The 21591-nt window shown below is 39.7% G+C and overlaps 1 protein-coding gene across 5 annotated transcripts in view; it reads right to left on the bottom strand.

Annotated features, from left to right (window-relative positions):
• LOC110991070 (diacylglycerol kinase zeta-like) overlaps positions 1-21591 on the bottom strand; it is a 106737-nt gene that overhangs the window by 41040 nt on the left and 44106 nt on the right. Inside the window, exon 1 of one of the 5 annotated variants that reach the window (XM_022256204.2) lies at positions 20293-21491. The exons of the other annotated variants lie outside the window; for them this stretch is intronic. Coding sequence (XP_022111896.2) covers positions 20293-20396 — 104 coding nt within the window. The 5' untranslated portion in view covers positions 20397-21491. Of the gene's footprint in view, positions 1-20292; positions 21492-21591 lie in introns of those variants that run through there. 5 annotated transcript variants of the gene reach the window in all.

Genomic DNA, 21591 nt, shown 5'->3' with positions numbered 1-21591 from the left:
AACATCTTTGTACGTACACATAATGACCAGACCTTTACACTGTCAGCTCTATGGGAGGAAGACTTTTAATAATGGCATCCTCTGTGCATAGATGCACACTACATTTACAGTGTGGCTACCAGCAATAGGTGTACATGTACCATACAGGTTATTATGTTGATTGGAGGTTGTCCTCTAACCAAGGTTCTGACGCCTGTGTCATCAGTTTTGCCCTCAGTTCTAGAATCACTTGAAATGCACGACATAACGACACGGAGCACATTTTCAAATTGAGATTCTTTGAAGGATAGGCAATTGAATGACGGCCAGATAAACACTAATGCCATTATCCTCATTTCATGAGGGTCTGGGAGGACTACGGTGCTTGATTTTACTCACTTGTTTTAAAGGTAAATATTTAAATGGTGAATAATGGTGAATATCTTGATATTTGTACGTGTAGCTTTAAGCTTAAATATCTAGGGTAAATACAACTCTGTAATGTTCAAATTTTCATGACAAAGAATGAATTCGATGCTTGAATGGAGACTAGTCATTGCAGTATGCAGTATTTCCAGCACAGGAGACAGCCTTGGGAAGAATTGCTCAACAGAACGGAGATGAGGTTTGAAGCACTGGAACTTGTATGAAGTGTGCCATTTATTTCACTGGCACATATGTGCCCATTTTTGCACATTGTACGTGTACAGTGTATATGTACATGCATGTACTACACAGACACATGTACATGTGTACGTACATGTTTGAATGTTTACATCAGTGGGGTCACTCAGGTTTGAAATGACGATTTCAGACATACCAGTGGGTATTTTCTTTGTCTGACCTTTCTAACCAGTCGTGTGATCATTAAAGTACCGTAGTATCACCGGTTAACTCAGACATTCAGCATTAACATGAGGTCATTGCATACTTTGGTATCGGACATACATGTACCATGCCCAAAAGGTTTGTATGAAATGTATAAATACGCCATACATCTCAGTTGAAATTAAATGACTATAGGCTTGGGAGTTCATAGTTTTTAACCTTACACCTGCTAATGGTATTGACATATCAAAAGTCAGCTGCTCATCACAACTACACGTACATTGTATACAGGTAAAATAAAAAGTGTCAAATCTTGAAGAAATATTTCATCTATTTATGTTTGATGGTGTGTTGTATGTTGATTTTTTTATTTTATACATTCAGTATAATTTCATCATCTTCTACTGCTTGTCCTTGTTTACCTTTGTATAAAAAGTATAAAATTTTAATGTTTGGTCTCGGTCTCAGAAGTCCAGGTCTCAGTCTCGGTCTCCACTTGCCAAAGTCTTGGTTTCGAAGTCTTGGTCTCGGTCTTGAAGGAATTGGTCTCGGTCTTGGTCTCGGTCTCCGTCTTGGTCTTGGACATCAAGGTCTCCGATACAACTGACAGACCGTGGACTTCAAGAAGTAACAGCAGATGGATCTCTTGCCACAACTGGAGACGGCTCCAAGATGTAGGGATGTATTGCACATGAGCACTAGTTTACATGCATAATGTGTAGCAAGTGCAGGACCAATTTTGTTATTTGAATGCACACAAATCTGAAGCATCTCCGTCGGGCAACAGAAAGTATGGTTGCAATGATGTGCATGTGTCTGCCTACATTTTCTCTTTGTCACCGTTCTCAGGGCACCAGTGCAAGAAGTCGTAGCCGATGTAGTCACGCTTGAGTGACCGTGGCTGCTTCTGAACTGATTAAGAGGTGCATGAACTAGAGAGAGACAAACGAAGGGGAGAAATGTCTTCAGGCAATTTCTAGAGCCAATGTGATTAGATGCTATAAAATAACTGAGGTTCACATGCACGCTAGTTGATGTGTCTCTAACCATTACACAAAGCAAATATGTTGCAACAAACACATGCCACAATGTGCATGATCATGGCAATATGTACGTACGTAATGGCATCTAATTACAGTCTCAGCAGTAGTCTACAAATGAACGTAGTCAGCTTAACTTTGCAGCATAAGAAGTCGTCTTTATGTTTCACTAATCAAGAATTTATACATTTAGACATACTTTAGGAGATCACACGTAATCTCGTGAGTGCTTGCAGCACTGAAAAGATGCAATGGAACACATCACTTCGAAAGAGCTCATTGGAGGTGCAATTTGATCTGCTTTGGTACTCTGTAGAATAAATGCTCACGCTACTGATGCCGTAACATTTAAGTGCATCTTCCTGTTGACCTCCGACCCCATCATCTTGGCCAATCTGAAGGCATTTACCAAGTACTAGAAAAAGCCCTTACTTGGCCTATCATGTGATTGAGGAAAAAAGAAATATGTCCACACCAGGCTAAGAGTATGGTACCTTTGGTGTTTGCCCCACCCACCTGTTCTTCAATGACTTCCCAGATTCTGTCTTCAGTAGTGTGCGCTTCAAAACGGTGCAATCACTACATGTATGTCAAAGGAGCTCTGAATCAAAATCATGGGGTGATACCTGTACATACTGTGGGGTGGCCACATTCAGTTTTGCCATAAGATGTGCAACTACTGCATGTACATGTACTCGTAGGGATTGAGTTAATATCACGTACAAAGATATCAGACAATTGTGAGGATGAACTCTGATGAACGGATGGCACCTAAGATAGCGATTGCTCATGGTTAACAGTTATAGGAATCTGCAACACGGCAGTGATGCTGAGTGGCAACAAAGGTCACAGGACCTCAAGCTCCATTCACAAATTGACGCTCAAACAGGAACCCTCATTAAGAGATTTCCTCTTTGGTGCTACTGCCAAGTCAGTCATGCGATATCAATAGCCAACGATGGTGCCGGTTGCAAGTCTTTCAGCCAAGTACAGCCAGATCAGTTCGAAGTGGACATTCATTACATCTAAGCCATGCTGGCTGACCTGTTGCCTGACAGTTGTGTCACTTGGGCAGAGCTGTCAGATTTGCATGAATTCCCTTCCAATTGTTGGCAGTGGGATTTGAACATTTGGGACTGGTAACACATGCCCGTGACAGTGATCCTTTGGCAGTACTTTATCAAGTGGAGTGGAGCTGAAGAAAAGCTGTCAGACTGGATTGAAGTTCTGTATTAAAACTTTTTGACTGGTGAATTTCATCATATGAAAAGACACTGCACATTCTACTGTCTTGTTTTTCAGCATGTCAAACATTTTCACGATCACTTATAATTGCAGGCATCTTTTTCCACCACAAACTCAAAGAGTTTGAATCTTCATTTCTTAAAAAGTACACATGTTTATTCTGTGTCCAGCTTGGCAAGACAGGGGTGCAAATAGGCTCTGATAAAATGCACGCAGACTCACTGGTTATTCTAGAGGGAGAATATTGTAAGCTTGATAATAAGTGAATGAGGTGGGCCTACATGTACAAAACATCCCAGGGTTTAGAACAGTTTGAATACATTTGTATCATTTGATGAAAACTACAGCTGCTAACAAGAATATAAACGTCCAACTGCAAATACATGTATATTTATATCAATCTCCACTATCGAACAAAACGAACAGTTTTGCGTCACGCTTGACTAAACAATTTGGATACAGTGAACTCATTTTTCCTCTATGCTGAGCAGTACTTGGGTTGCAGCTGTGCATTCGTCTGGCATCACATTCAAACATTTTCCAACAATGGCCATAGATGCAGGTTTTACAGGGAGATTACTGGATTTGGATCTGAAGTCTGTCCAATTACATCTTGTTCACCATTTTTATTTTTAATTCCACCTGGAATTTCTCAATCTGCTTGGTCTATAGACTTTCCTAAAATTTGGTCATACATGTATGTCCATTTATTCTAAACAAAAAACGAACCAACCCCAACAACACAAACCAGAAAAATTACGAGGTACCAACCTGTGACAAAAGAAACATGCAGTGCAATCTGGGAAACCAATTAGACACCAGTGAACTTGTTTTGGAGATATGGCAAAATGGTCTTCCATTTTGGGAATAAATTGGTATTTTTTACCTTCTCAATTTGAATATCCAAATAATTTCTTGTTTTAGGTAATTACAACTTGCAATCTTTCAGTCGGTCAAGTTTGTGTATTCTCAAGGGAAATTTTACTCAATACTTTAAAGTTTGATTTCTCAAAATGACGTCAGCCAGTTTTTATAACTTCCTGAGAGCACAATCTTTCAGTCGGTTAAGTTTGTGTATTCTCAAGGGAGTTTTTACTCAATACTTTAAAGTTTGATTTCTCAAAATGACGTCAGCCAGTTTTTATAACTTCTTGAGAGCAATAACCTAAGTTATAAACAACCTGGAATGATGAATTAAACAGTTTTGGAAACAGCACAGCGTCCTTGTTTAGGTAATGAATATAACATTTAAAAAATGACAAATTTCGCAACATGAAGAGTTTTCCCGGCTCACATCACATTTTAAAAATACAAACCAAATCACTCTATTTACTGATGAAAGTCCGGCAATTCTTTAGAAATAAAAACAAACGAAAATAAAAACAACAAAAAACTCCTGAAAACAAAACAACCAAACAAACACACCAGCACACACTGAGCATAAATGAATACAGCCGCTGGCAACTCTTCATCATTACGGTACTTACCGTAATGCCATTCCCTATCATAAAGTAGACCCAAAAATGTTAATGTGCATGGAACAGAACAGACAAGCAGTGCTACATCTCCATTTAACACGAACAAAGATATATTAATTGAAGCAGACATCACAACCCGCAGCGTTGGTTCAATTCAAGAATAAACAGATGCATTCCTAAATGCCGATACATAAACGACAATTACTTCAAATTAGCGCATGCTTCTGGGACACAAATCATGCTTTGAAAGACTGTTAAGATGTTATAAACACCTTTATTTATGGTATGTTTAAGTAAGATCACCTACATGGAACTTATTTTTACCAATCCATACCTATTTTCCTCTGGAATTTTCCAGTAGATATTTACATTTCCCGAGTTCTACTTTGTTCACATGAGGCTATTCTTGATAAAGAGCAGAGGAACTTCATAAAAAACATGGGAAAAGGCCTTCCATAAATTGATCAGATACTCTGCTCTTATTAGCAATTCCCAGTCCTGTCAATTTATATCAACCATCACTTCAACACCACCAGAGTATCCGAGGAAATTAATATTTCTCGGCATCAGACTGTGTAACGCATCCTGCGTAGCGGAGAACGGATGTTTACAGAAGCTATACATTTATTGAAACTTTCGAAAGCCCATTCCTGGCTTTTCTCCGAGCGACCACCGTAAATGCCAACTACACCCAGGCATGACGACAAGGAGTAATGAGGAACAGTTGCCTACGGAAACCGCATCTCTCCACCTCTTTTTACCCCTGTCATATCCGGCCGGTAGGCCCTCCTGTGGTTGTTGACAACGAATGAATCAAATTATGTATCCATCGCAACTGCTGGCAAAATGACAGCAGAAAGCCGGATGGCTCAGGAAGCCGGCTCTGCCTGTATTATGTTACTTCTCCTTTTTTTTTTCCATTCTTTTGTTTCCAAGCAGTGGCAACGCTCCAGTCTATGAATTGACACCAAGGAACATATTCGCCTAATTGTCGAAATGTGATGTCTGGCATAAATCATGTGCAAAACTACACATTCAGGAAATTCCTTCAGGATTTCAACTGCTTCAAGTTTCAAAGACTAATAAGGTCCAGTTGTTCTGTAACTTTTATTTGGAAGTTGATACTTTAATTCTGAGAAAGTGTTACAGCTGAAAATCCACTCCACAAGCAATTTAAATAAGACTGTCTTAAATTCAATTAACTACTGGTACTTATCTTTTCACAGAGAAAGAAATTCTACAAAAGATTCCTACCAGCCCACCATTTGGCAAGTTTTTCCTGAAATATTGAAGTCCACATATATATTTGTTCACACTGCACTCACATCAACAAACTACATGTATGCTGTTCTGATGAACCCCACGATGTTCTCTGCTCAAAGCTGAATTAAACTTCATGGGAATGTGACACTAACTTGCTGTAAAGGAATTCCCCAGTGAAATTTGCTGTGACAAGATTGCCAGTATGAGTTCATCTTTAACCAATTCAAGATTTGACCACTACAATTTTGCTTTTGCATTGTTGTGAATCTATCTTCAGACATAACAATGCCATCCGAGGCAGGGTTAGACACTTCTGCAATTTTAAAATTGTCCTCTTATAATTCCACAGCTTGAAATTTTGAATGAAATTTTACTTATCTCTGCGTCTACATGCTACACGTATTTTATTTTGCTCTCTGCGATACCACACAATTTGATGTCACAATCAGGATGCAATTATTACAATATTATTGCATGTAAATGTATACATGTGATCTTGCGGCCTTGGTAGAAAATGATGCCGTCTTAGGCTGTATCTGAGTCATTTGTGCGAAACTTGTAATAACACAAGAACCTATAATAGAAGTCAGTGGCTCACGGCTGTGGCTGTTATCGTAGACCAGTGCGGGAGCCCCTACCACAGCCAGTTTGTTCAGACATGTATAGTACGCAGCCTTGAATAAATATACGTAGTCTTAAAATCTTGCTCAAGGCGATGAGACTCAGTCTTACATGGACTTCTGTGCAGTCTTGGGTCTCACATGGGGGGGGGAGGTCTGAACAAAGTAACTGGTGATGGTAGGGACACACACACACACACGGCTTTATTTACGTAGCCCGAGAGATACCAAAATAAGCTCAGTCTTCACACTCTTGATGTGAAAACTGGCGGCTGGAGCATGGTAAATTTACTGCGTCACGTCACGCACGTCATAGGTGTTTACAACAGTATTCCTCAACAACTAAGGTATAAAAACTGTACAGTACATGCAACATATTGTTTTGCAAACTATGTACGTCAAGGAAAAAAAAGGTCTCACAATTAGTGCACTTATTTAATACGTATTTGTGCCAAATAGAGTCTGCTTCTAACGTCACAGTCTATTTCTGCCGAGCAGTGGCAGGTAAAAGTTTGGCTGGCTGGGCGTAAAAGAGTAATTAAAGCAAACGATTCATTCACTAAATGCAATCTAAACACTAGGAAAAAACAAACAAAATCTCTTTACAATCATCTTTAAAAGTCACAAGGCAAATGCACATTTTGAAAACAAAAACTGACAACCGGGAGATATTTCTGCAAAGTTGGCCGACCAATGGAAATATGCTGTAGCAGACATAACGAAAACAGTCTACATATATACTGGTATCTAGAGTGCACGATTGACAAATACTGACAATTTTACACTGCCACTTAAAAAGGCTTCGTATATTTTCACTTCATGTATGCTTCTCGGATTCAGGTCGTTTGGACAGTTTTCATAAAAAAACAACAAACTAAACTGACCACAGAGTAGCTGAGACATAAAATGCATACAAATGTAAAGTAAAAAAATTCATTCAGATACATTCGCTGCAACATGTAAATACAAACTGGTTATCAGGTTATGGGGGCAAAAAACAAACAGCATTGGGCACATTTTTTGTCCTCCCACCAACGCAGTTCCGAATTTGCTCACAAAAGAAATTTCCCCCAATGTTTAATAATGCAGTAAAGGCCTATACCCATCCCATAAATGTACAGGTACCATAGATTCCCTAATGTACATACATGTACATGCACTTGCACTAAAATGCTTCCACACAAAATATTCCGATGTACATGCACATGTGGGCAGTGAGCCAACTGAAGACAGGATTGGCTATTACAGGCCAACAGAGGGGGCTGTGTAGATCTAGCAATCTGTTGTAGGATGCCACAATGAACTCTTGCATAATGCAGGAAGTTCATGAATGCAGTCTTGTGGAATCACCACATAATCCATCTTGAGTAGATGTACTGTGCATACACTCCGACTTTCAAGTGGCAATTCCAACATTTCAGACAGCAAGGAATTATTTTTAATACCGCGTGTCCTTGTGAAGCACCAACTGGGACACACATGTACATTTACGATACCAAAACAAAAAAGGGTTCGATTCTTAAAATTGCACATGTTCATGAAGATTATAAAATGCATGAAGAAATTGTCGTCCTAGAGAAATATGTTGAAACCAAAAACACTAAATCTTTGAACACATAGTATGAACACTTTATTGGTATTTGACAAAAGATAATGGAAAATTCTCATGGGGCAGCATGGACATCCGGGATTCTCACAAAATGGCATGTATTGCAGTGACCATGGTGACATACTGTACACACAGACCAGCCAGTCCAAGGATCGGGTTACACAATCTTTTCTTTGATCAGTCCGTACGCGCGCGCCCGTTGCAGTTGTTTTCACTGGCGCAGTATGGTTGCTACCCGCCATTCTGTGAAACTCCCTGATGTCCGCTCTGCCCCATATACGTGTGTGTGTACAGTGTGCTGACATCATTATCCCTGGTCATCTGGCCTGTAATCATTTTTAATCATTCCTAAAGCTTCCTGGGCAGGTACAGTTTGGTAGAACGTCTTAATTAGGTACTACCTTGCTAATTCAACCACAATAACCATCTCTACCCTCTGGCAGGCACATGCAGCCATTTATACTCCGGGGTGGACAGAGAGAGGCAAACAGGGCTCAAATGACTTGCACGATTAAGGTTACAAACAATGTACGTGTACATGTAGGTCCAGTGCTGAATCTGAACCACGGACCGCATGATGAAGAGTTATAATACACCCTTAACCACGAGGCCACACATTCTGTAATGTAAGAGAACACATCTCGTAACCTACATGTCATAGACAAAACCAATATTTCAAATAATTTTCTTTGTGAGAGTTTGTATCATTTCAATATTTTTTCCTCCCTCGTCAGCCAAGTCGTCATGTACACGTACATGTGCATATGCCATCTGCAAGCAAAATCCTGGTGTGTGGCATGCGGAAGTCCGACAATGTGGAAAATACATTTGTCTAGAAAATGCAGACCTTCAGAATTCCACTCATGTCGAATCACAAGTTGTCTTCTAAAAACATGGTAGCATGTGTATGTAGCTTCATGAAAGCATGTTACACTTCCTTGATTTGCCCAAATGGGTAATCATGCAGAAACAGTTTAATGACGAGGGCCATGCAGCCTGGAGCACCTGTCGGCTGTATATTGTACGTGAATAAAGTGTGCCATCATGGTGTAGAGCCTTCAGGGACCATTTTCTGCCCCTGAGGATCACAGATGGGACTGCCTAAAAAATATGGCAGTAATTTGAAAGCAATGCTTCCTGGTTGGAATTCAGCCGTGATGATATGACAGGTGCCATTTTAACGTAAAGAGAATGGAAGGGGAGAAGGGATAAAACATTTCTGGGATAATTCACATCTCATGACCTACTTCTTCAAAACATTCTTGCATGTCTATGAAAATTCTGGGGAAAAAAATTGCTTTTGCTCGTTGGAAAACTGTGATTTGTTTTTGAGATTTCGGAAGCTGAATGAAACCTACAAAACACTGGTATCCAAAAGCACTGCTTTCTTGTACTTGTTACTTTTTAGAGGGATGGCTCATATGTAAATGTAGGCAATTACATGTACAAATGTTTTCACATCAAAAAGTGCATGGTACACATGACAATGAATCCTTCACGTGAAATCATATCTCCATGTTATATACTCCTGTCCATTAACCTTGTCAACCAGACCATTCCTTCAGCACTACTGAACCACTAGTCTTTAAATTCATGAAAAGTCACTTGGTTTATTGACGAAAAGGGGAGGAAATGGGCTTTTTGGTAGATGTACATGTACATACATGTACATATTGGCATTCCACACATGCCAATTCTGCATGAAGTGAACATGCCACCACAAAATGGCTTACTGCCAGCTACTGATTATGTCTTGCATGAGGACTGCAGAGCAAAACCGGACTAGGATTTGCATAACTTGCTGAGTTTTAAACCCACCACAGGATACTTCAGCAGGGGAGGAATCATGTTGAAGTTAGAGTGGAAATGTTGATTTAACCTGCACTTTATACAGGGCTTCTTGATTGTAATCTAAATAAACCCTTAATTAAATCTTTCTGTCCCATTTAATCATATTTCATATTTTTCTATCGCTATCTTAATGGCACTTTGGCACATTTCTAGTTTTTATGCTAATGTAGAAAAACAAACAAACTGAAAACAGCAAAATGGGGATGCCATTCTGAGAAAAGACCTCAATGTTTCAGCACACAAAGTTTCCAGAAGTTTGGATATTTTTCTTTCGTCAATTTTTCTTTTCTTTGCTTTATATTGTTATTTATAAGTGGCTGAGCAATCCTTTCTTACATTTTTCTTTCAGAGATCAAATCTTGGGTTCACAACCTTGACAAGAACCCTCCCCCAATGAACAGCATTCTCCAAGAATGGCATCATGGGAAAATCTTCCTCATTTGTCCACAAAACATGCAGAAATTGCAGATGAAAATGCACTCTTCGATACCACTAACCCAAAAAATGGAGGGCAGTCTAAAGGAATAGAGAGCTACACAAACAAGAATATCTAAGAACCTCACTGCACGAACTCGTCCGTGTGTAAGGTGGTCAGAGACAAAATACTTCCCCCCCCAAAAAAAAAATCTAAAAGGGGACAAGGCAAGCCAGAAAACATACAGAGTTCCTCAATCTCAGGAGAATAGCGTGAGATGTTGTCTTTAATGAGCAAACTCCAAAACACGCACTCACTCCGCTCAACATTTTCCTGGGAGTAGTCTAAAATTAGACGGCCCGGACGACGCCTCCATCAAAGCAGTAGTGGGCATACGTCAGTGTTGCACTAATTGAAGGAATCTTAATGCTGCGCGCTGACATGCTTATCGTGTCATCCAGCTGGCCTGCAATTGTTCCAGGGAGGGGGGGGAGGTGCAAGGAGAGAGTGTCTCTGATTCCCCGGTGATAGAGACCTCCAGAATGGCGCAAGATTCTAGCGTTTCCTTCAGGCCCTTCTTTCCCATTCAAATGATACAGACGCTACATATGCAGGCATTATCATCTGCCTTCTAGTACTTGTTATCAAATATCCCGATCAAAACTTAATGGAATCAACATCTCCCTTGAGCAACCAAGTTGTTCTAAGAATGCCTCTGGTGTAAATTATTTGAGAATTCTGTTTTTTTGTCAAGACTTGCGCCAGTGTGTCCAGGTGGACAAACCAGGCAGGTTTATACACTGATGTACCATGCTGTGATGATTGGTTGAAACTCTCAGAAATCTTGGATGAATTTTTTGCATAAACGACAATATCAAAAATTCTACACTAAGAATTTTTTAGTGAAAGTGGGCATTGGTTTTTGAAAAAAACAAACCCCTCGTGAAGAGACAGTATTTTATCTTAATGACAATAAAATAATGAAGCCTGAATATTCATCAACAACACGGATATTCATTAACACCATGAAAACTCACTGCCATTAGCTTAAGTCATGCACATGCATCCATATGTGTGCCTCTGAACACCAAATAGCTTTGGCACATGCATATGTGTATGCGGAGAATTTTTTTAAGAACAAATCTTTTACATTTTAACCACTTCATAACAGAGGAGTTGTAAATATTATCTGGCCATCTGTGCACACAACACAGCTGACAGGTTAAAAGTCAAGTGCCTTGACTCCCTTTCCGCTGATTTTTAAACAAGCCAATCCCTTATTAGTTTTGTATGAACATGCAAAATTCTGAGTAGACTGTGGAAAGTGGACCATGTATTGAACCTGACCTTGAAAAAGAGGAGATTGTGGTAAGACGTATAGGTAATTCCAGAAATGAGGCGTCCACAAGTGTGAAATTTTCGTGTCCCTGTTACATGTACATCTAACCTTTGTTATTTGACATGGAAATATCACCGGAATTGTTTTGAAACGATTACTATTTGTTTGGCAGGTAATCTGCATCACTCTTGGAAATTAGAAACTTACAAAATCATATGTCAGATGTGACAGGGACATGAACAAAAATGGACCCCCCTAATTTCTGGAATTACCCATGTTGCCAAAAACACTTTTTCAAATGACCCTAGTGAAACAGGATTTGTGGCGTTTGGCTGTATATTAGAGGTTGTTTGTCAACTGTATCTTGGCCTTTCTGGAAGTGGAAAATTTTGGTCAGAAATTATACCAAATGCAGGTGGCTATAGAACAGCTCTGGATAGGAGAAGGAACTATCAGTGAGATAACAACTTGATCAACTGATAATTTCCTGAACTGATGAACTGAAGGCCTCTTATGCTGTAGTTCACACTTACGTTAAACTCGCATGAACATCTCTGATGATCATCCTAATGATCTGTTTGGCTGAAAGTGACTGGAATTTACATGTGGTAAACCTTTACTTGAAAGGTGACTGCCATGGGTGTGTGACTACAAGCAACAGCATGCCATCTCAAGATTTATTCAACATTAAAAGACAGACAAGAAGTGATACATTAGTCTAAATAAAGACCATGCAATGATCCTGGCAACAGGGTCAATTTAACTATTTATAAAGGAAAAATGGGGGGGGGGGTGATATTTGATACTGCAACAGGTGCATAAATTTGGCAAACTTCCAAGATTAACATCATATACTCATTAAAGATTGCTGACTGGAGAGAAATTTTTATTATCAAGCAGCGGATGCTCTGCAAACTATTTACTGTATCGGTAGATGATAGTGCTTATTTTTAATAAATACTTTTCCCCTTCCAGATGTGATGGATATGGCTCACAGACCATGACATTTCTAAAATAAAGTGCTTTAAAATCAAAAGCGAACCCTAACAGCTGTATTCTATGCACTGTCTGAATGCTATATGCAATGTTATATGAAGCATAACTGACTGAATTGAAAAGACAAGTGTAGAATCTAGATACTTAAGTTCTTAGAGGGCACTATTACAACTTAATGGTGCTGAGCAAAGATTGTATAATGCTGAAGGCGCAAGATGGACAACTCTGCCCAAAAGGTGTAATTACCATGGGTGCCATTTGAGCAAGCGATACGCCTGTGCAGTTTACGGTAATGCTTCAGCGCAGGCTCACCAGGTGCACGTGCCTACTGCGGCGCCTGCGCTTTTGCATTAATGAGCATTGCGCAGGCGTATCGTTTGCTCAAATGGCGCCCATGCGATTACAAAGTTTTACATGTATTCACGGTGATGTTTGCCATCTTGCGCCGCTATGTGGCGCTATACGATCTTTGGTGCTGAGCCCTGTTTTCCTTAAAAAATTGGTGGCGCTCTTCAAAACCATGCCTATTCCAAAAGTTACATGAAGTCTCCATTTTGATGCAAGAATGCTGGTGTATTTTTCACCTTTTTAGTCTGGCATGTTACCCAATCTGGGTGAGTAAACCCTTGTTAATAGTTCATTATCACTGCTGTGTTAAAACTTTGAGGGATAAGTGATTGGTTATTCTTACTGTATTTGTCATCCAAAGTTTCATGTGTATTTTTCGATTATTGTCACATGGTTGGGACTATTTGTTAATTTTTTTACTGATTACTGATGTGATCCTTTATTGTATTTCAACATAAAGCAAAGCAAAGCAAAGCAAGGAAAGCAAATACCAGCCAAGTCAAAGCCAAAACCTAAAGCTTAAAGACAAAGAACGGCAGAGAGGAATAGACAGAAAGAACTGGAAAGGAAGAATAAACCACGGCTTTATCGGCCAAGAGTAACACAGGAAATAAGTTTCACTTGTGAGATTAAAACCCAACCAGCTACCACCCGTTCTATACAAGAACAAATTTAGTCGTAAGGTAGCTAATACAAATTTTCATGCACAAATTACTGGACAGAAATACTAAGAAGATAAGTACACATTTCCAATTTATGAAAGTGAAACTATCATGGTACATGTATATCTTCCCTAGTCCAAAAGTTTTAAGATCCAACTCTTCCTACATTAGGACTTATTACAACAACCTACATGTAGATCCTTTTGGCAATGGCTAAACATTTTTTTCTCCCTCATGTACATGCATTAATCATTAATCTGCATGTGATGCTTGTAAAATATTTGGACCAATGAGAAATACCATGCATGTAATTTGACTAATTCACGAATTTAGAATAACTGGTGAGCTTGACTATAATCTTATTATATACACTGTACATGCATCAGAGTGTACTTAACAAATGTTTTTTTCATCCTCACAACTCAATCTCAGCTTTCCGAACAAATCAACACTTTTTGGGGCAATCCAGCAGGAGTTGGTTACAAATGGTATCCTTCATGTTTTGTTTTACATGCTCAAATGTATCTTGGTGCATTGAATGTCATTGAAGGTGTAGCCTGAAAAATGAATTTAATGAAAAAAAGGGCATGTGGCAAAAAGCACAAGCAGCTCACTGAAAAACTTACAGGCGTACAGTTTATGGTAATTTTCTCTGAGAGATTTGTCATCGTTTTCCAAACCAAACATCATTTCTCGAACCGAACCGTTTTGGCTAGCTGTCAGTAGCGCAAAGCAAAAGAATACGTCCAAGAGAATCTTGCATGACCAACAAAGCACCAAATAATGGCTTTACTTCTACATGTAAATCCAAAATGCCATTTTAAAAGTAACAGGACACTGACCAAGGCTGATGTTTCTGCAAACTCTGGCTGCTTACATACATGTACATGTGAGTAGTAGGCAACATGAGAGGTCTGTATCGTTAAAATGATTTAAGTAGGTCGCAATTTAAGTAGGTCACAATTCCAGTGCCGCTCATTTTTCAGTTCTCGTCTTCTTTTTCTCATGACAAGCTCATCTGTTTTTCTTCCTCTGGCGTGCATTTGAATTGGCAATTCACATACTCGCCACAGGCAGGGAGCACAGACACAGGTCCCCACTGGGAGGGCAGAAGACAGATCTTCTTGGGACAAACATCTCGGCGACCTTTGCCTGACCCCGCCATAAGTCTGCAAAAGGGGATTTATTTGTGCTGCTTTAGGGGATTTGGAGCAGGCCACAGTGCTTTCCATGATTTTTTGTTGAAAGCAGCTCGGCTGACATCAGTTCCCGAGGAGGGATTCTATTTATGGTTGGTTGGAGATGGGAAAAAAGAGGAACACCTGCAACTTTGGCGTATACAGTAGTCAGTTTGAATTCTCAGTGGGGGGGGGGTCAGGAGTTTTGTGTTGATGGATTTCTTAATGTTTCCTCAGCATTTACCTGGGATGTGAGAGAGAATACCGATCTCACAGTAGTCATTTGGATAACTGGGTTGGGAGGGGAAGTGTCCTGGTGCATTTGTCTACAATCAGTTGAACCCTGGAGACAGGGACGTGAATTACATGTACATGTAATTAGTTAATCAAACTGATGGCGATCTAAAAATACACTCAGAGACTATGGCCCACATAAATTTATTCCACTTGTTTTTGTATTTTGGGTTGGGTTGGGTTGGCAAAAATATGATTGCGGCATAAAACAAGCAGACCATACAGCGATTTTCTGTTGAGGATAACAATTCAGTCTTGATCTTTGCCTTAAAATGAAAAAAGGAATGAGCATTTCTTGGGCGACTCACAATACAGTGTGCCACCAAGAGGTTGCCAGGAAAAAGACCATTTGTCACGGTGCATTATGGGAAATGGTCAACAAATTGTATTTGGTGGCCGAGTGTGAGGGAACTTAAATTCCCAAGATCTGTTTGTCAGGGAAGAGCACCGGCAAGTGAGGAAAAGTTTTAATTAATCCATTGCATGATTATAAAAAATTGTAATTATTATATTTATTATTATTATACAAAATTGTAAGAAATATCTCGTAATATATGTACGTGTACCTCCCAGTTGTGCCTATTGTGTACGAGTCTGAGAAACTTTTGCAGCTCAATTCATGAAGACCCACCTTATGCACATGATAAGCCCTCTGTTTCTAAAGCAACAGAAGTTGAGTGATTTTGCAGAAACTCACTTGTCTTATTTGGTTATCAAACAGATACATTTCAGAAATACGTTCACAGACAAAAGCCAGATAATTTACCTGAAATGTTACATGATCCCAGGTATCTCAGAAAAAATACCAGGAGAACTATCAATTATTGTCATAAAAACCTCAAGCCTTCACTTGTTTTGATAGATAACTAATTAATGAAATTTGGCGTGCACAAAATTGCTAAATACTATGATACGGGTACTTACATGTGGTATACATGGACGCACAGTACGTGATCCCAATGCACGGAAAAAAATTCATTGTATAGGTATACACGTACATATGTGTATGTACATCTTACAGGCAGACTGAAAAAGATTCCGAGGACATATTAAGATTTGTTCACCACAAGTTAGTTACCGGGACCTAAATATTGAAATCAATGATTTAAACAAAATGTTTTGTTACTGCACATAAAACAACAACAAACAAAATAAAATAGATCCAACCAAAGTGGAAAAGAAAATCTCAGATAAACACACTGGCTCAAATTGGATAATTTACTTAAAATATAAAGAGATAAATGTATAAAGATATTGGCATCCACGCTATGGTACTTTTGTATGTACGCTTAATTCATGCTTCATTACGTACATGTACTCTTAAGTCTTCACATATAGAAAAGAGAAACAAATTATTTGAACACTTCCACTGCTGTCAATGTTTTTAATGGCCACTTTTGTCATTATGCATGCAGGCAAATACATGTAGCATATATGGCCATTCGGCAGACTTGATTGAGCCAAAAGCAAAACCTGGGTGGTTAATCCCTATGGTAAGAAAAATGAATTTTATTCTCCGGCCATGATTCATTAAAACAAAGTAATGCAGGTGATAACCAACCCAGCTTAGGGTACCCTAGGGGAAAGAGGAGATATAAAGCACACACACACAAATGCACACACAAATACAACAGAGAACGTCTGCCTTCTTTTGTTGTTAATGACCACTTAGGTTACTGAGTCTGGGCAGCCACTTCAAATGGCATGTTAGATTAAAATTTTAGAAGTTACTGGCAATCTTTACAGACAGATAATTCCAGACTACACTTTACGTAAGCACGTGCAGTTTACATACATGTAATTTGCCACAAGTCTACGGGCAAAAATTTGTTTTTCACTTTTGAAAACCTAAAAAAAAAGTTAAAATTCCACTTCAATTCTCCTATAGAAATAACAAGTGCATTAACATTTACATGAGTAATACCAACTGAGTGCTTTGAAAAGAATTTGACTCCGACAACAATGGAATGGGACCAATTGGTGATGTTTTAATCACAATTTGCCGTCATGAATTCCTGGTGTTCCCCTTTTTCCCAGACATCTGACAAACTGTGTCATGCTTCACCAGTAGTGCCAACTTAGTCTAGAGAGTCTTGAGGAAGTCCTCAAAACGCCCAGAAATTTTGTCGCCATTTCCATGTAGAAAGGAAGTCATCAAGACTACTTTGAGAAATTTCAGTCAATGATTAACCAGCAATCTGTAAAACTGTTTCCAAAAAATGAATCCATGATGACAATCAATCATGTGCTGTTAATTTTTCGCACCAAATTACAGTTAAACCCAGGCTTCAGTGTCTGATTTGGAGACAGGAAGTCATTTATAAATTTCTAGTGAGACTTATTTTTGATGTTATGTGAAACATTCAAGTGTATATTGTGGTATTCAGTTAAAAGGTCTGTGGTCATTGTGGAGGTCATTTATGACCACTGCTGACTTCAGAGAGTGCTGAGCAGCCAATAAGCCATTTGCGAGTTAAATTTGAATAAAATCTGGTACACTGAGTTATCTGATTCCACATAAACACAACAATTTGAATTCCCCAGACTAAAGACACTGTTGCTATATCTTGTGATTTGGGCAAGCTGATGCATAGCGACCGCCATCTCTGGAATGGACTGGTTCCTTTATGCCCTTCTTATCCATTGAAAACAGTGTATTGTTGCAAGGCGTCTCTTATGTAACTAAGGAAAAGCTTGCCCCGAATCAAGAGGTATAGCAACAGTGGGTTTAGTATGGAGAATTCAAGTTGTTTTGTTCACGTGAATTTAAAGAACTTAGTGTGTCAGATTTGGGTCAAAGTTACCTCGCAAAAGGCTTGTGTGCTTGGCCAATTTGCTTTCTCAATGAAAATCAGCTGGAAACACGTTCTTTTTTAAACAACGCCAAGACATATCTGTGCCAGTGCATCTTGTACCAATTCCACATGTTCATGAACAACCTGTTCTGGCTATAACTAAACACAGTGGACACAAAAATGCATGCGCCAGACTCTTATGAAATCAGTTGCATTTGATTGCCTTCTCATCAAAACCCGTACACCGGATGACGGTAGCTGTCAATCTCAAAACCTGTCCGTTCTTCCATATACTAATATTTGTTCTCAAGAACACTTAAAGTGGCTGGCTGGATGCGTATGGTCAACTAGCATGAGTTTCTTCACTTCATATGCAACAGCCCCCTCACTGGCGGAAAATGGAAAGGCTTGAATGATAACTGGACACCACAGCTGAATGCTGCTGTGTGCACAGCACCCACATGAATACGCGATGGATTTCCTCAAAATACTTGTGTGCTCCATAACAACAAACAAACACACAAACGACCATATGGATGTACTCTGTGCGCTGTCCAATAGGAGATCACTACTTGGCACAAACTGCAGACTTCACTTCCAAAATGTCAAATCACCTTTGCATATACATTACATGTGCATGTAACTTAACCATTCGTAGCTTCTTTTGGAAAAGACATTTCAAACTGCATATATGTATACCACACTGTTGTCAATCCCCTACAGCACGTTAAATGTCATGCAGGAAAAGCACCTGTCCTACATGTATTTAATGAACAGTGGATTTTTTTTTCAATCATTGAGTACATGTACAATATTTCAGCATACATGTACACACACAGTGTGCATGACCAATTCCCTGGCAAGGCCAATTTGTGACTATCTTTCAATACCTGAGGATTCTTAGGACTAGAAGTTCTTCAAATATCAGTCAATAAACACACGACGGCAGTCATCTGGTTAGCTGCACACTGTCAACGCACATCCACTCCGTGCTTTTGAGCACGTACACCATTTTGATCAAAGACTATTAATTGTTATGTGACTTTTTGCGCCCTACCTATCTCCTCATTTCCTGTCTATTTGTGGGAGCTGTGAAGGCTCTCCTGTTGGTCATGAAGAAAATGGCCAAGAGTGTCTTCTTTCCTTGTAGTGCCTTCTGCAATTTATGATCTCTGTAACACCACTGCCTGTTTTGAAGTGTCGTAGTCAAGTCCATCATTAGACTTTTCCCAAGACCACACACAAGACCATGAACAAATAACAGGCTGAACGAAGACAGTAGCTTGTGGTTCATATTCAGACTGGAAGTCTTGTGATGGTCTTGTGGGATCTTGCGACTGGTCTTAAGAAGTCTTGACTACAACACTTGTCTTAATGAATGCGGTCACAGAGTGCTGAACCTGCCTATCCCTATTACAGTGATGGAGATTGATAGGAAGAAATGGTTGGTGACACATGGCATCTACATGTATGTGCAGTCTCTCGCATCAGAGCACCAGACGGAGCTGCGGACCGTAAACAGCTTGACCCTTTGTGGTAAAAATCCCCCCCCCAAAAAAAAGAGGAATAAAAAGACTGTTGTTGAACAATAGCATTTCTCCTGTAGATACCTTTCATCATGTGAAAATATTATGAATTTGTGTATTGACACAATGTAATTAGTCATGTATACCAGCGTTGTGGTTGAGTACTTTTGACTACCAAGGTCAGAGCCAAATATTGAACTGGTTAGGAAAGAACAAAGCTGAACAACATGGATACTGAATGTGACATGCACAAAAAGGTAAGATTACAAATAAATTAAAGACATTAGACTCCCCCAGTTTTGTACAAATTAAGTTTCAAAGAGATACCTACTCAAGAAGTGCATGTACACCATACTTTTATCGTAAAAATCTTAATTTTGAACAGTGATGGACTCAAGAGGTAATAGTTTATAATCTTACCTCTGTGTTCTAATTTGTCAGAAAATCTGGCGCGTTAAAAAGTATTTGACTACAACACTGTTGTACACTTCATAACATTGCTATTGCTAATCGCAAGTTAGACAAGCAGGATAGTCACACCAAACAAGTCATGGTCCCCACAGAAAGATCCATCAAAGGGAGGGGCAGGAGTGATCAAAGTGGTTTGGAAACAGAGGGAATGGAAAGGAAACAAAACTCCCTTAAAATGGAGATGGGAACTAAAACTCCAAAGGGTCCTAAATCAGAGGTTTTTCAAAAAATTAATACTAAAATATCCACATGAATATCAACACTGAATTTCAACAAGATACGTTGTTTGGCAACAAAAGAATTTAGCAAAAAGAAAAACAAGTTCAGAAAGAAAGCTTGAAATTCTGATAATCACCTTTGTGGTGTGTCCCCAGGGGACCAGCTTCCTGACCTGTCAATAGACAAACCACATGCCCCACCTGTTGGGGTGTAGCTTTCGTACTCTGATGACCGCTCCATGTTGATGTTACTCGACGTACTGACCGACAATCTTCCTACGTATGTTATGCAGGCTTTGTCTTTTCAACAACTTTATGTATGAATTCGGAAAGGCCCCCTACTCCAGAAGAAAATAAAAGATGTCCTCAATCAGTTGGTATGTTTTAGCACAATCCAGCAAGATTTTGGCTGACATAAAATAGCATTTCTTGAAGAACAGAGGCTGTAGCAACATACGCTTCTGAGGACGAATGCAGAAAGTACAGAATTACAATGCTACTTAGTCAAGAACAAGTGTCACTCTGATGGGGCAGCTGCAGTGTTCATGGGACTGTTGATTCCATATACACTGGTAAATGACGAGTCTGAGGAGATTGTCCGCTGTAATTGCTCGTTGTCCTTCAACTTTCCAGCGATGTACTCTTTCTCACCCGACTCGAAGGGCCCACACAGAGCTGGCCTGGAAAAACACTGAAGGACGCAATTTGCACGCAATTTGCTCGGCTGTCCAAAGAAGATGGAACCACCAGATGTGATGCGGAAAAAGCGGGAAAGAGAGAGAGAGCAAATAAGCCTCCTCAGTGAACCTTAATTACTGGTCTGAGTGGTCCGATAACTGAAATTAGCTGGAAAGCAACCTGCTCACTCACAAAATCTGTTTGGCTAAATCTATGATGTTCCCCACAGACCAGCAAAAGTTGTGTGGTTTGCAACAACAGCTCACAGCCAGCTGATGGTCCAATCTTCGTGCACACACAGGAAACACTAGTACAGACATGTCCTGTCCCACCACAACAAACAAGTCCGACTTCAGTCTCGGGTTACCTGTCCACAAACGGAAGTTCCCACGACAATATGGCGTAGAGAAAAAGAGAGAAAATTCTGTGCGAAGACTGGCTCGGGAATTAAAAAAGAAACGAGAAAGATGGTTCACGACAGTAGACTGAAGCCAGCAAGCAGGGCAGGTCAGTAGAGCAATCAACGGGAATTCCTTTCCGCGCCGGCGACAAGAGTGCCTAAATATGTATCACACCGGCCACTACAAGCATAATTTCAGTAAGATCCCACATCTGGCGTGCATTATAAACGTGTGCTACACTATAAACACAGACACACACATGCATACAGCCCCTGATGACGGCCACATGTACGTGCTCATTAGCAATGCAGCATCACACATCATCAACTCTACCTCTCCTTGGCATCATCCCCATCA

Source organism: Acanthaster planci, linkage group LG03, assembly GCF_054643075.1.
Source record: "Acanthaster planci isolate LZ-2023a linkage group LG03, COTS_SCS, whole genome shotgun sequence".
Classification (NCBI taxonomy): Eukaryota; Metazoa; Echinodermata; class Asteroidea; order Valvatida; family Acanthasteridae; genus Acanthaster; species Acanthaster planci.
This window is presented reverse-complemented; position numbering and strand designations above follow the sequence as displayed.